Source organism: Hydractinia symbiolongicarpus, chromosome 2 (genome assembly GCF_029227915.1).
Source record: "Hydractinia symbiolongicarpus strain clone_291-10 chromosome 2, HSymV2.1, whole genome shotgun sequence".
Classification (NCBI taxonomy): Eukaryota; Metazoa; Cnidaria; class Hydrozoa; order Anthoathecata; family Hydractiniidae; genus Hydractinia; species Hydractinia symbiolongicarpus.
Window position 1 is genome coordinate 17,989,224 of NC_079876.1, and position 15,391 is coordinate 18,004,614.

General features: G+C 35.1%; 4 protein-coding genes across 4 annotated transcripts; 3 read left to right on the plus strand and 1 right to left on the minus strand.

Moving 5' to 3' along the window:
• The first annotated feature begins 1,735 nt into the window (after nucleotides 1–1,735).
• LOC130629864 (uncharacterized) lies at nucleotides 1,736–2,703 on the plus strand. Its single transcript, XM_057443238.1, has 2 exons — nucleotides 1,736–1,751; nucleotides 1,823–2,703. The coding sequence occupies exons 1-2, from the start codon at nucleotides 1,736–1,738 to the stop codon at nucleotides 2,701–2,703; spliced, it is 897 nt and encodes a 298-aa protein (XP_057299221.1).
• Nucleotides 2,704–3,154: 451 nt separating this feature from the next.
• Nucleotides 3,155–3,847, plus strand: LOC130629865 (uncharacterized). Its single transcript, XM_057443239.1, has one exon. It carries the CDS (start codon nucleotides 3,155–3,157, stop codon nucleotides 3,845–3,847), a length of 693 nt encoding a protein of 230 aa, XP_057299222.1.
• Nucleotides 3,844–5,271, plus strand: LOC130629867 (uncharacterized). Its single transcript, XM_057443240.1, has 3 exons — nucleotides 3,844–4,482; nucleotides 4,564–4,654; nucleotides 5,162–5,271. Exons 1-3 carry the CDS (start codon nucleotides 3,844–3,846, stop codon nucleotides 5,269–5,271), a joined length of 840 nt encoding a protein of 279 aa, XP_057299223.1.
• Nucleotides 5,272–6,119: 848 nt separating this feature from the next.
• On the minus strand, nucleotides 6,120–6,775 carry LOC130629868 (uncharacterized). Its single transcript, XM_057443241.1, has 3 exons — nucleotides 6,595–6,775; nucleotides 6,375–6,506; nucleotides 6,120–6,262 (listed from the first exon to the last, which is right to left on the minus strand). The coding sequence occupies exons 1-3, from the start codon at nucleotides 6,773–6,775 to the stop codon at nucleotides 6,120–6,122; spliced, it is 456 nt and encodes a 151-aa protein (XP_057299224.1).
• Between the last annotated feature and the right edge of the window lie 8,616 nt (nucleotides 6,776–15,391).

The window sequence follows — 15,391 nt, forward strand, 5'->3', positions numbered from 1 at the left end:
ATGTTTCAAATACTGGTAGTGGTGAGTATACGTTTATGGTTGCACTATATTCGTCCCTTTAACACATATATTTTTAAGGATACAATCATTTTCTTCATAGTCTTAAAAAGTATTAAGTCTCAGAAATATATGTCTCAGTTATTTGTGCCTACAGGGTGAGCTTGACAAGTCTTGTTTTTTAATACGTTGTTGCAACATCAAATACACGTCTGCAAACTATATTGCTTCTTCGGTATTTTTTTATTCCCAGCTCATATTTTAAAATTCTTTAGCATGTGACAGTTTGACTTTCATATCTAACGTACCTGTTGACAAACGTGTGTGTTTTGAAAAGCGGCTTCGCTAAAACCATTTACTAGAAGAATGTGTTATATTACAAAATTAAATGAAGAATTGTTCTAAGTTTTACAATGACAAAATACCAATGTTAACTGTCAAATTGGACCATACCAGTAAGACCTACATTTTTTGTAAACTGTTCTTACCCAGTGTTTTTATCAGGAGCCGTAGGTAGTACTGTTGACATACAGCCTTATGAAAATTACATCACAGAAGAATATTCTTCAAATGTTCTACCTTAGTTATATTGTATTTGCACATGATGAATAATCTCGCCAAAACAAATTTTTTTGTTGGGTGCATATTGTAATTAATATATTCCATGCAAAAACTTTGCGACTGAGGTAATGTAAATAAGTAATCATTAAGACAAGACAAAATAGAAAAATAATTTACAAAGAGGTGGCTAGGCACTGCAATGATGAACTCAACCTGTTATTTCATTGGAAATAAGCTAGAGGTTGTACTCCTGCAGAGAAAATGCTGTTTATCAAATTTCTTGACAATTTCTCGCCGTTGGATTGATGGATAATTTCAATAATTTTTTTTTCGGTTTTGCTGTAGCGTAAATCGTCTAAATGGAAGCTAATGCTTGTGCAACTTAGTATTTGGTTTTATTGCAATCAAATGAAAAAAGCAAATTTCCAGTCAATTGATTCTACGGGATATTTACTAAGCAATTTTCTGGATATTGATTCTAGGGAAATTAGCTATTCGGTGAAAGAAGCAGGTGGGGATGATATAAGGGTTTGGACGAGCCTAAGAGCTAGGAAAAACATTAATCAAGATGATGTAGATGTCACCAGAGATTTCAATGTTAATTGCGGTGAGGAATTGGTAATGCGTTACAAATTTGATGATTGTCATACAATCATCCGTAATGATTGTCAAAATGTGTTGGGGGTGTTGGGGGCGAATTCAGCCACCTCTAACGTTTTTTTTAATAACTCCTTATTGCTGATGAAAAAGCAAGCAGCCTCGGACTCCGAAAAGAAGGAAGAAGCAACATTTCTGTATTCACATTCGGGTCAAGCAAACCAAAAAATATTGATGCTCCAATTGTAACATTATTACTGAAGTCAAAGGAAGGAAATTCATTCAAAATCAAAGCAAACGCAGTACCAACAATCAGTGGAAACATTCACAGAGTACCAATACCGTTGAAGCACCAATTTGAAATTCAAAGGAAGTTCAAACTTGCAGACACTCTACCAAAACGAGTTGAATCAGCGTCGATTGGACTACTGATTGGAGGAAATTATTATCACGACATCATATCTGCTGACAAAGTGAAGATTCAAGAAGGACTTTATGTTGTCAAATCAAATTTGGATGGACTGTTTCAGGAAAGACCCTAAAAGTAGATACGAACAGCAAAGAAAATTCGATGTTTATTATGTCTTATTCACAAGGTAAATTCTTCCCACAACACATCAAACAACAAAGGTAGATGATTCGTTAGCAGTATTACCTGACATTGCAGACCTTTGGAAATTGGAAACTATTGGAATAAACTCACTTGAAAATAAGAATTCCGACGATGAAGAAGTTATGAATCATTTTAAAAACACTGTAAAGAGAGACGGAGAAAGATACGAAGTGGCGTGGCCATGGAGAAAGGAAAACATTGCACTACCAGAAAATTATGAACTATGTATTGGAAGATTGAAATCGTTATATAAGAGATTATCAGAGAACCCCGAGCTACTACGAAAATACGACGCCATCATTAAAGACCAGTTGCAAAAAGGAATGATCGAGACACTAGAGGACAATAGCGAAAGAGGAGAGAGGATACACTACATACCGCATCATGCAGTCATCACACCTGAGAAGAATACAACGAAAGTTCGAATCGTTTATGATGCTTCAGCAAAGACAAAGAAATCAAACTTAAGCTTAAACGAATGTCTACATCGCGGGCCTGTCATCCTAGAAGACCTTTGTGGATTGCTGATACGATTCCGTACGAAGAAGATTGGATTAGTTGCAGACATAGAGAAAGCGTTTTTACAAGTTTTTTTACAACCTAAAGAGAGAGACGTAACGAGATTCGTTTGGTTTAAAGACATCAACACACCTTCACCGGACAACCTACAAACCTTCAGATTTTCAAGAGTTCCTTTTGGTATCATCTCAAGCCCTTTTCTACTTGGAACAACGATAAAACATGACTTGGAAGAAACATCAGATGCAGAAGTAACAGAAGAAGAAGTATCAGAAGTATCAAACATCAGCAAAGACATGTATGTAGACAATCTAGTGACTGGAACTAACAGCAATGAAGATGCAATCAATTTATATGAAAACTCTAAAGAAAGTTTCAAAGCAATTGGAATGAACAACGCTTTTTCCCGAAAATGATCGACTAGAAGGAACAATGATCAAAGTGCTTGGACTTCAGTGGAATACAGAGAATGATCAATTGATGATATCGACTGAAAAATTCAAGAACCTATCACCAGCAACAACAAAACGACAAGTCCTTACAACGATTGCGTCACTGTTTGGCTCGCTCGGATATCTTTCACCATCAACAATAAAGATGCGACTTTTCCTACAGAAACTTTGGGATCAAGATAAAAATTGGGATGATGAGTTAGAGAAAAACGACATCGACGAATGGAACCGTATAAAGTCCGATCTAAAAGAATTGTCCGAGATCAAAATCCAAAGATGGATTGGAGGTAAAGATAAAAAACTGATGTGCTTCTGTGATGCGTCAAAGGATGCCTAGAAGGCAATACAAAATCCACTGAATCCAAAAACCGATCAAGATGGTATTGTTAGATGTTATGGAAGATTCAAGCATACTATGTTACCAGAAGATACAATAACCCCAATACTGTTACCGAGAAGAGAAGCATTCGTTCATCTCCTGATTACGTCATACCACCTCAAGCTATTTCATGCAGGAGTCAATCATACACTTGCTCACCTGAGAAATAGATTTTGGATATCAAAAGGCCGTGCCGAACTCAAGTTTATCCTAAGAAGATGTAAAGTTTGCCGCAAGTACCAAGGAGGACCTTTCAAGATGCCACCGATGACACCATGGCCGAAAAATAAAGTAACCCGATCATTACCTTTCGAAAATACCGGATTAGATTATTTTGGACCACTTTTTATCAAGCAGTATCACGCTAAAGAGAAGAAGAAAGTATGGGTATGTTTATTCACGTGCGTCGCTGTGAGGGCCATCCATTTGGAAATGGTGGACGATCTTTCTGCAGAAGAACTTATACAAGCGCTTAGAAGATTCATCGCCAGACGTGGAACACCTAAAGAGATCATTCTAGACAACGCCTCTCAATTCAAACTAGCCAAGTCAACCGCAGATATCGTATGGGAGAAGGTTATTCAAGATCCAACAGTACAATCCTACGTCGCTGAACAAAAAATCAAGTGGAATTTTATTGTAGAATTATCACCGTGGATGGGAGGATTTTACGAGCGATTGGTCGGAAGCTGTAAAATGGCATTGAGAAAGTCAATAGGAAAGAAATGATACAATTACAAACATTTCTAACTGAAACCGAAGCTGTACTCAATTCGAGACCGTTAGTATACATCGGAGAAGAATTAAACGATGGGACAACAATTACACCTGCACACTTCTTATCGCCCAACACGAAAACAGGAACTCCTCAGTTAGGAACAGAAGAGGAGATCGTAGATCCTGACTACCAAGAAAATATTACATCGAAAGATATACTTTTGAAAACATGGAAGAAAGGACAGAACATTCTTGAATCCTTCTGGAAAACATGGAGAAACGACTATTTATTGAACTTACGAGAAAGATCACAGATCAACCTGAAGGCTCGACGAATCAAATCATACGACGAACCAAACGTTGGAAGTGTAGTACAGATCAAAAAAGATTTACCAAGAGGATCATGGAAGATTGCAAAGATCACAGAGCTGATTCCGAATAGTGACGGAAAGATCAGAGCCGCAAGAATATTATTACCGAATAAAAACATTATCACTCAACCTTCAAACTTACTGTACCCCCTCGAATGCAACAACGAAGAGACAGAAACGAAAAACGAAACAGTCGAGACATCTAATGAAACGAACAATAAGAATCTAGAAGAAATCAATACATTTAAACGTACCCCAAGAATAGCAGCAATACAGGCTAGAGACAGAATTTTCGGACAGTATTTAACGGATGATTAGGACATTCACTCTTTGGTGGGAATGTCGTGAACGTTCTAGATTCACGAATATTTAACAAGACGTGTGACTTTTTCACGCAATAATTTTCTCGAACAATCGAACATAGTTCTTTCTTTTGTTATGATATATTGTATTTATGCTAAATAATGCTAAGTCATCATGACTTGTTTATATGAGATAAGCAAAATTTCTTGACGATTCAGCAATTTCGAAGCAGTATAAATAGGAGCTGAATTTGCTTGTAAACAGAATGAAATTTAACGGAGTATAGAATTGAAGTTGTAACAAAGAAGAATTTAAGTAGAAGAAGCATACGAAACGAAAATTATCAAGTGAATTTATTCCACCGCATCACTAGTTCTAACCATAAACGATGTCGACTAGGGATCTTTAGTAGGAACCGGCTAAAACCCCGCAGAGAAACAGTCCAGTCTCATTAGTTTTTCTAGGGAGCTGGCGCGAGTCTAGGGAGTTAAGTCAAAGGAGCTCTTGGTTTGGAGCGGAAAACGATCCTTTCTGGGAATAGATTCTCCGGCGACAACGACTGTCGCAAGTTTAAGCCACCTGGTGGTGTGACCTTGTGGCTAATCTATGCGCGGACATTTATTTATATAAGAATATAAATAAATGGGTATAGCTCAACGTACAAATTTGTCGGTGATTGTGTCCCTTAAGGTTCTGTGCTTGGTCCTCTTTTATGATTATGAGATAACAAAACAGCAAGCTGTAGTGATTCGACTTGTCTAATGACTCTATTTTAAATGGTAGAGGTTAAACCCTCTAAAGATCTTCATGCAAAGCAAGTCCTTATCTACATAAATGATCAACATCATGCTATGAAGTACCTTCTTGTCCATCACTTTGTCGATGACACTAATCTGACATGCTTCAACAAGACGTTAAAGTCACTTTCCAAGAGAATCAACATTTATCTCAAGCTCTTGATGTAATGGCTCAATGCCAACAAAATTTCCTTAAATGCAAGTAAAACTGAATATACCTTGTTTAGGCACGAACTTAAACAAGTAAAATATGACTTTAGGATCAAAATGAACGGCAAAGGAATCCTCTTCTTAGTGACGCTATTAATTATCTTGGCATTTTCTTGGACTCTAACACGATTTGGAAATCTCACATCAGTGCTGCTGCAAAAAAAACTCAAAAGGACAAATGGAGCACTCTCCTTGTCCTCAGATTGCGTCCTTCCACTTTAAAGGAGTGGTCCCACAAAAAATCAAAAATAAATAAATAATTTTATCTTATTTTATCGGAAATTTCTCTTATTCGGGCCTTTTTTACAATCCTGTTTAAAAAGCCGTGGCGTCAAATTTGGCGAATGATTTTGTGTTAAGACAATTCAGCAAATGGAATGATATTCTAGAGAATCCAAGATTGTAATTTCATAATTAGAAATATTTATTTTATTTTATTTTCTATATTTATAATCACATATTATATGTTATATACTTTTGTGTTTATTCTTTCGATTAAGGGACATAGACACCACCCTCTTCAGGAAAAACTTGTCTTATTTTCCACAAAACACGCGACGGTATAACTCGGCGATTGCCTTTTCCAAGACCTTAGAAAACGAACTAAATAAATTGCTTGTAAGCAGCAAACCGAAAAGATTTGTTTGTAGGCGTGTCTTGCAGAAACTTCCCTCTTGTCTCATGTAAGCATATTAAAACGAGACAAAGTTGCTTGAAATCCTCATTCTTAGTTATACATTTTATCCCTAAAAAGACAACGGATATTTGTACGATACATATCATTATTACTTCGTATTTTAACAATACTTTTTATGTAGCTTAATCATATTTAAAAAAAATATGTTTAAGCACACATACCTTGAAATTGTTTGTCTGTTAATGCATCTACTTCCGTGCAACAAAGACATTCAATCTCCCTAGTTTCAGTCTTGCAGTTATCGCACTTGCACCATTCGTTTCTCCCAACACGAAAACTTTCCCAATGTTTTACTAAAAATATCGTTTCTCTCTCGGTTACAATGTTTTTATTATCATCTTATTTAGTGGTCTCGGATTAAAAAAAGTTGCAGCCCTGTGCCTGTAAAAAGCTCATCAAAGGTTTCCATCTCATTATCACCGTCCTCATCTTCTCCAAAATTGTTTTCTTCTTCAATAATATCATAATCTAATTCTTCTTCGCTGTGTCTGTGTTCATATATGTGATCTGAATATTGAGTTTTTCTTTCTCTCTCTATCTCTCTCTCACTCGAAACTAACATCGCCAATTATGACGTCACAGCAAAAGGTTTATAATAAAAAGACTATCTTTACGCATTGATTAAAAGAACAATATACAATTTTTCGAAAAAAGAATAAAAACTTTATACTAATTGAATAGCGGAGAATCCATACGCCATCATTCGACAAGTTTTGGTCGGGAAGTAGCTACCAAAAGAGACAGAAAAGTAGTATTGACTGAAGTTCGTATCAGCTTCACAGATATCGAGCACTCGATAATAGTAGTGATGGTTCTGCTGCATTCCTAAAAAAGAAAGCTGGCAACTGCAAAGTTGAAATAATTTCGTCGAGTGAATATCCATCCGAAATTATTTTCAACGCAAAAAGCAACAGACTCACTTTCAAAAGCCGATATCAAGTCACCAACAAATATGGAAACACTACGTCAGTGTGAATGATATATTTATTAATTTTGACGTTTTGTTTTTTATAAATATACGTTTTATCAAACTGTCCAAGCCTTATAACAGTATGCCACCTAAAAAGAAATGTTTAGTCGGAGAGTTGTCAAAGAATAGAAAAACCTTATCTAAATTAGAGTGTACTATATTTGAATAAAATGAGCAAATAAAAGCCTTAGAACAACGATTGAGGAGAAAGAGAACTATGTAGCTAGTTTGAACAGTGAAATCAATAATTTAGATAAGAGTTCCATAAAGCCAAAAAATGTCATTGAAATTACTACAAATATCGCGAAACGTAGGTTGAAGAACCCCACCGTACCAAATTTGAATTTGAAAGCAAAATAAATACATCGTAAGGAAACATTACACCTATGTAGCAGAATTCATGCAGCTACAAAATTGAATTTGGGACCAGCTGTCGATGGTATGCTTGATACTATTACTTCAAAGTTCAAGACAGATATCGTTGTCGAAAAGTTAATGAGTTCAAAAACATCCGTCGTAAAAGCTTTAAAGAAGAAAAATGAAACGCAATTTTTTGAAACCTATTGCAAATCTAGGGAAAATATGCTGCAGTAATTAAATGTGTATTATAGTCACAATGTCATGGAAAAACAAAAATATTTCAATCTCAGAAAGTGTAATGAAACAGATGGTTTGCCTAACTTTGTACCTTATAAAGATTTGGCTAAACTTATACGTGAAATTGACATTGGTGATGTTACTGAAATAGGTTCAGTATTTCCAACGGCTTGCATCATTTTACCTAAGTGTGAATCAACTTCGCATAGATAAGCTAAAAGAGTTTCACAATTTCAAGAATAAGTGCAATGATTCGAAGTTATTCTTGGTTGCAATTGGTGGTGTGAAGCTCCAGTTAGTGGAACTACGTTTTTGGTATCTCTTTTGAATGTAGGGAGGAGAATAGCCAGCAGCTCTGAGAACTTTCTTTATTTGGTGCTAATGTGAAAGAAAACGGTATGGTAACTCGTCGGTATATTTCCCACTAATTGTGTGAGTTAAAACAGTTGGAAGCTGAAGTTTTTACTTTAACTGTGAATGATAGGGAATATTCAGTTGAATTCAAAGTACAGTCCTTACCGAATGATATGAAGATGTTAGCTTTTTTAGCAGGCGAATTATCTAATGCTGCGTTTTATTTCTCCACTTTTGCTTATGCCAATCAAGCTAACTCTGATGATATCAAAAAATTCAACAGGGATGGTACAGGTGATTGGAAACCATATGATTATAAGAAACGTTTGACTGATGTGAAAGCCGTCTTGAGGAAAAATTCAGAGTTGAAAAAGAAAAATGTGAAAGTGGCAACATCACGAAATAACCTAACAACGTATATATCAAAAACCTTGCTAAGTCGACAAGAAGAGAAGCCATTGCTTGAACATTATATTGACACCGCTCGTGCTGAACCATTGCACATGAAATATAATGTCACAAAAGAAATGCTCATGAAGATTCCCACGGTTGTATTGTCACAAGCGAAAATTCCTAATATGAAGTTTTTTGCAGAAATACCAGATAACAATTTATTTGTTATATCCATTGGTCATGTAAGAACAAAAATGAATTGTAATGACTTGGCCAAAAAGTTATTCACGTGGTTCAATGAAAACAGGGAAGGCAAACAGCAAAAAGTATTCGGCTTCGGATTTCGTGGCAAGGAAAGTTACTGCAATGCTGAAATGCAGAGTAGACAATCCATCATTTTCGCGCTTAGTTCAAGTTTTTTATCAATCAATTCAATTGCGACAGTTGGTTAGTTTTTCTGTTCGTATAGAAAACATCGCTGGTTCAATGTATGATGATACAATTACACCAAGCTTTTTCACATTTTCTATAATTGCACAACATCATTGAAATGAATACATTGAGACCATACATATGGGACTTGGTATCAATACTATGAAAGGACGCGAACAAAAACACCAAAAAATATCTCACTATGCACGAAACAGCACAGTACAAGAGCGGTGGCCGTATATATTCACCTATTCATGTATATACATGAATTCATCCAGTTGGTTTATTTGAGAGAAAATAGATTTGACACACATAGATATAGAAAAAGAAATCGGCAGTATGTTCCAAATGCAAGCAATGATAACTGTAAATGCTCCTTAAAATTGGAGGAGGGGTACTGTATTAATTGCAATAGCTGTGAGATGAATCGTATTGAAGCAGTTATAAATAAACATGTGTAGATTTATGCTTAGGTGATATACTAGCATTTCAATTGTTAAAACTTTTGTGAGATGAACGTTCGCAAAAAAAATAAGATTCGCTGAAGTGTGTACAATTGAAGTAACTTAAGAGATTTAATTTTCGCGAGATACTGTTTAGGAGAGAAAAATTAATTTTGACAAAAACTTGCGAAAATTAGTATATGTCTATGTGCCACATTATATTCAACTGTATGGTATCATCATACATTGTCCTTTTTTACATTAGTTATACGTTAGAACTCTAACGTGTTGTTAGTATTTTATTTTTAAGAAGAAATAGTCAGTTTTTTAGTTACGGTATTCATTTTTAACGATTGTAAAACCTCTCTCAATTAGCGTGTCATAAGGCAGTGGAGAAGTGATCAACAGAAACAAGAAAACACTACCTCAATCTCGATATAGTTTCTCTTTAGTACCTAGTGACATGCTAATTGATTCCGGGAGTATATCATTTTTACTTTAGCTAAACTAAAGTTATGTATAAATTTCTTGTGAAGAGACTTTTGACTCGAATATTTTTTATTTCTCACACATTTTGCTAGGATGACATTTATGGCATGTCGTTAGAGCTTTTTACATATCATTTTGCTAGGATGACATTCATGGCATGTCGTTAGAGCTTTTTACATATATACGTTCGTTTTCAAAGACTGTTGTTCGTTTTCAAAGAAAGTCTGTTGCGGATAAAACCTGCGAAACTAATTTTTCTCTTTTCTTGACGTATACAAACTTTCTTTCTGGAAAGACTTTTTTCTTTTGTATATATTTATGTTTGATTATGAGATAACAAAACAGCAAGCTGTAGAGATTCGACTATGCAAAGCAAGATCTTCCTTTTACAAGGATGGTCTGTACAACCAAGTTAATTGAAAAAGCAACCCTCTGGACAATACAAATATTGCAACAACAAAACAAAAAAACAACAACAACATATAACTAGGTTAAATTTTGTTTATATATTTTTATATGTTTTAGGGGTTAGCTGCTTATATTTTTTTAAATCCTTACCTCAGCAAGTGACCATCCATCAATAAATTTTCATTGTTAATTAAGCCATGAAATAAATTTATCCCAAATTTTCAGGTGAGGATCCAGGGTTGGTCAGATAAGTCGCGGGACTAAGTGTAAATTTGACGAAAAATGTTAGCCAAACGAAGATGTCGACGATCCAGGTGTTGCAAACGGAGGGCGTTAAAAAATCAGATTGTAATTTATTTACGGTGAAAAACCATGGTCCACAACCCTCTCCAATTCGCCTATAGCGATGTTGACGTCTAAGTTGTGACGTCGCTACCATATAGACTGAGAGGGTTGCAAATTATAGCTTACAGATTTTGACTGATTCATTTTGACTAATCAGTCACTCAGTCAGTCAAAAATCAAATAGCTATGGCCCGCAACCCTCCCCATCTCACCTAAGGGGCAGGGACGTCAAAATCGTGACGTAATTTTCACACTCTATGCGTAGTCCAACAATATGTGGCCCGCAGCCGGCGAAGGAAATTTAGGTTCCGTACTGCGTGGTTACTGATAACCTGTTAGGCTATAGTTTTAACTCCCATCCGTCAGGATTAGTCAAAGACTCACGCCTTTTGGGTTGGATTCTTCCCGTACTATCATGGCTACAGCAGATATGTTAGCGCGGGTGCTTACTGATTTACAGTGTGATAATATTGAATCTATTCGTAAAATGCAAAAAGAACTTTTAGAAAGTGTTCATTCTCGAGCATTTTTGTTGTCTGGGGATATTTACCCCTGGCTGGTAAAAGTCTTCATCGGAATTCAGGCCCAGATATATACCTTCCATCTGAGGCGAGGTGTGAAGATAAAGGAATTATTGCTTTAAGGTGGGAAGTATGTTTTTTACTCTCCAACACACCTTGCATTTATTTAAAGGTTTTCAGTACATCCGCTACGAAAAGCTAGTTGGGGAGAGCTTTATACAACAGACTATTAAAACCAAATACAAAAAGATTTAATTAGCTATAGCTAGGGCTAATACACCTTTACGATAATTCGGAAAAAATAACGCTTATTTTGCGATCAGAGGAGGTAAACATCACACTTTTATAAGAGTTTATTAAGGAGAAAACACGTTTTTTCGTGATAACATTTCTTGCCGCCTTTTGTTTTTAATGAAAAGTACACATAAGTTGCATCTTATTATTATTAACGTTTCCTGAAAATTTGAAAGAAATTGATACGACGGAAGTTAAAAAACTGGAGAAAACACGCTTTCGTCTCTAACAAACTCTTATAAAAACACGATTTTTACCTCCTTTTTCCGATATTGTAAAACGATGGAGAGCCGTAGGAACGCATGTACAATTGAATTATCGTAAAGGTGTATTGTTTTTGTAATATGAGCTGTGAACAGAATTTTTAGCATTGCGGAGGAATTCTTTCTCAATTAATATTTGTGTTGTTATTAGAAGCAAGAACTTGACATCTGGATAAGTAAGGTTGGCGATGAAAATAAACAACTCTTCGAATGGCTATTAGGAAACAAGGTTTGTTGAGTAAAAGGTCGTGGTAAAATATATTATTTTTAGATCCAATCCATCAGGAGACTGTCTATACAGCTCAGCATCGTTGGTATTGGCATAGGTGATAATTCTCTTGTTGATGTTTTGAGAGTCTTGACATCTATAGAACTTTTCTTGCATCCTTCCTTTTATTCTAATTATCCTTGTTTTCAATTTGCTTTTAAAAACCAAAAGGCAAATAATTTATATCTGAGAAAAGTTTATTCAGATTTTCCCTTTCCTATATTGTTTGTGATATGACTCTTTCTCCTGAGGAGGCAGTTAAAGCAGAAGCAATCAACAACTGTAACCCCAAGACATGGTTTCCTTTTCTACCAATACTTGCCTTGTCAACAGTAATAAAGAGAAAAATTAACACATTTAACCCACAATTCGGCTTGTTATAGTATGTTACAACTTTCTTTACACAGTATTGCCACACCCATCTATTTTACCTGATGAAGATCAGTTAAAAATTTTATTTTGTTATGAAGATATTGTTAAGTCTGGTGTAGACTTCAAGCCAAATCATTATGTTCCCCTTTTTCCAGGTTGCAACTTTCTTAACTGAAAGTTGCATTTTCCTATTTCAGCATGCAAAAAGCAGTAAAAAGCCCTTCTTAATTCTTCTTTTAAAGTTCAAACAAAACTTAAGTTTAGCCCTATGAATAAACAAATATATCTGAACAAATACATGGGTTGAGGTGTGTTTGTATCATATCACATGTATGTATATTTCATCTTCATTATCCTGACCTTTCCATATTCTTATTGTTTTTGATATTATTGTGTTTCATTTTGCTGTCCATGGCTGGTGTGATCATTTGATTCACCTAGTCATGCTGATGAAGCCTGATATTGGCAGAAACAGCAATAATAAACAGCAATAATAAATAATGTAATATATTCACAATTGTCTTACTTTATTGTAGTTAATCCCTGTTAATTTTAGTGGTTTTATCTATCTAAAATCAGACGTGTAAGACGGAGATTTGATTCTAATAAAAGATGTTCTTAGGAGATTTTCTAATAGCTTAGCGTTTCTTTTGGTCAATTTTATTAATAACTAAATAAATCCGAAGACAATTTTCGCCGATTTTTGTACCCGCAAAGCTTAAAATTTAGCCCCCAGCTGCTAAATTCAAGACTCAGTCTTGACTAAGTCTTGAAAAAGTCTGGATCCGCCCCTGATTTTGTACCATTATAAACTACTACAGCCACACACACCATCCGAAAACACAACAAACACGATAATTTCTTCTTTTTTTCTTTGAGTAGTGCAAGTAACAAACAAAGAATCGTTATCATATAGTAACCATCATTTATTAAACCATCTTTACAATTCGAAAGTATTTCTTTGATATCTATTCTTGCCTCTGCCAAGAGCTCTGTCTGACTGTAACTGTATGCAGCCATTTTGATTTGAAAATATGTTCTCCTTCGCGTGTACTGTTTACTTATTATTCCGCGCTGATCTGCAATTTTAATTTTTTTTATGCGACGCAGAGTCAATGGCGAATTCTTCATGTAAACTGACACAAGTTTGCCGACTATGAGTTGAAGGTCCGCATTCTTAAATTGTGTATTTTGATGGCCTGATTTGCCCGCCGTGACGACGCAAATAAAAAGCAAACCGTATTACCAAGTGATAGAATTTGACAGAGCAAGAAAAGATGACAAACTCGCAAGACTACTTCCTCAAATTACAGGAACGGCTTTAAAGGAAGCATACCGTTCTATGCTGCACGATATTTTGAAGCCACTTCAGGAGCAACAGATTAAAAAGCTGTTCTTAGAACAAGTAGTGATTGGTTTAGAAATGAAAAAGGTTTCAGCTATATTGAGCTTTTTATTGGTGTGGAAAATAAGGTTAATCTAAAGCAAGCATCTAAATCGAGATATCTATGACGAAAAAAAATCGCGTAGGCCATGATTATGGAATTCTGAATCAAAATATCCTTATTTTTGCATGCTGTATAATTTTTACATCAATTGATTCAAAATCGCTGTTTTATCTTATCATCATGATATTTTGCAAATTTTTAACATAGACACAAGCAAGAAGCATCATCTAATGAGAGGCAAACAGGCCACTGTAAATGTGAAAATCAAGGATACTTTAGATGAATACCGTTTACTGTTCAGTTTAAATGTTAAAAGTGTTTGCAAAACTTGTGAGAACGGGGTGGCGCCTGGCAAAGCGGGCATGATGTTTCAAATACTGTTAGTGGTGAGTATACGTTTATGGTTGCACTATATTCGTCCCTTTAACACATATATTTTTAAGGATACAATCATTTTCTTCATAGTCTTAAAAAGTATTAAGTCTCAGAAATATATGTCTCAGTTATTTGTGCCTACAGGGTGAGCTTGACAAGTCTTGTTTTTTAATACGTTGTTGCAACATCAAATACACGTCTGCAAACTATATTGCTTCTTCGGTATTTTTTTATTCCCAGCTCATATTTTAAAATTCTTTAGCATGTGACAGTTTGACTTTCATATCTAACGTACCTGTTGACAAACGTGTGTGTTTTGAAAAGCGGCTTCGCTAAAACCATTTACTAGAAGAATGTGTTATATTACAAAATTAAATGAAGAATTGTTCTAAGTTTTACAATGACAAAATACCAATGTTAACTGTCAAATTGGACCATACCAGTAAGACCTACATTTTTTGTAAACTGTTCTTACCCAGTGTTTTTATCAGGAGCCGTAGGTAGTACTGTTGACATACAGCCTTATGAAAATTACATCACAGAAGAATATTCTTCAAATGTTCTACCTTAGTTATATTGTATTTGCACATGATGAATAATCTCGCCAAAACAAATTTTTTTGTTGGGTGCATATTGTAATTAATATATTCCATGCAAAAACTTTGCGACTGAGGTAATGTAAATAAGTAATCATTAAGACAAGACAAAATAGAAAAATAATTTACAAAGAGGTGGCTAGGCACTGCAATGATGAACTCAACCTGTTATTTCATTGGAAATAAGCTAGAGGTTGTACTCCTGCAGAGAAAATGCTGTTTATCAAATTTCTTGACAATTTCTCGCCGTTGGATTGATGGATAATTTCAATAATTTTTTTTTCGGTTTAGCTGTAGCGTAAATCGTCTAAATGGAAGCTAATGCTTGTGCAACTTAGTATTTGGTTTTATTGCAATCAAATGAAAAAAGCAAATTTCCAGTCAATTGATTCTACGGGATATTTACTAAGCAATTTTCTGGATATTGATTCTAGGGAAATTAGCTATTCGGTGAAAGAAGCAGGTGGGGATGATATAAGGGTTTGGACGAGCCTAAGAGCTAGGAAAAACATTATTCAAGATGATGTAGATGTCACCAGAGATTTCAATGTTAATTGCGGTGAGGAATTGGTAATGCGTTACAAATTTGATGATTGTCATACAATCATCC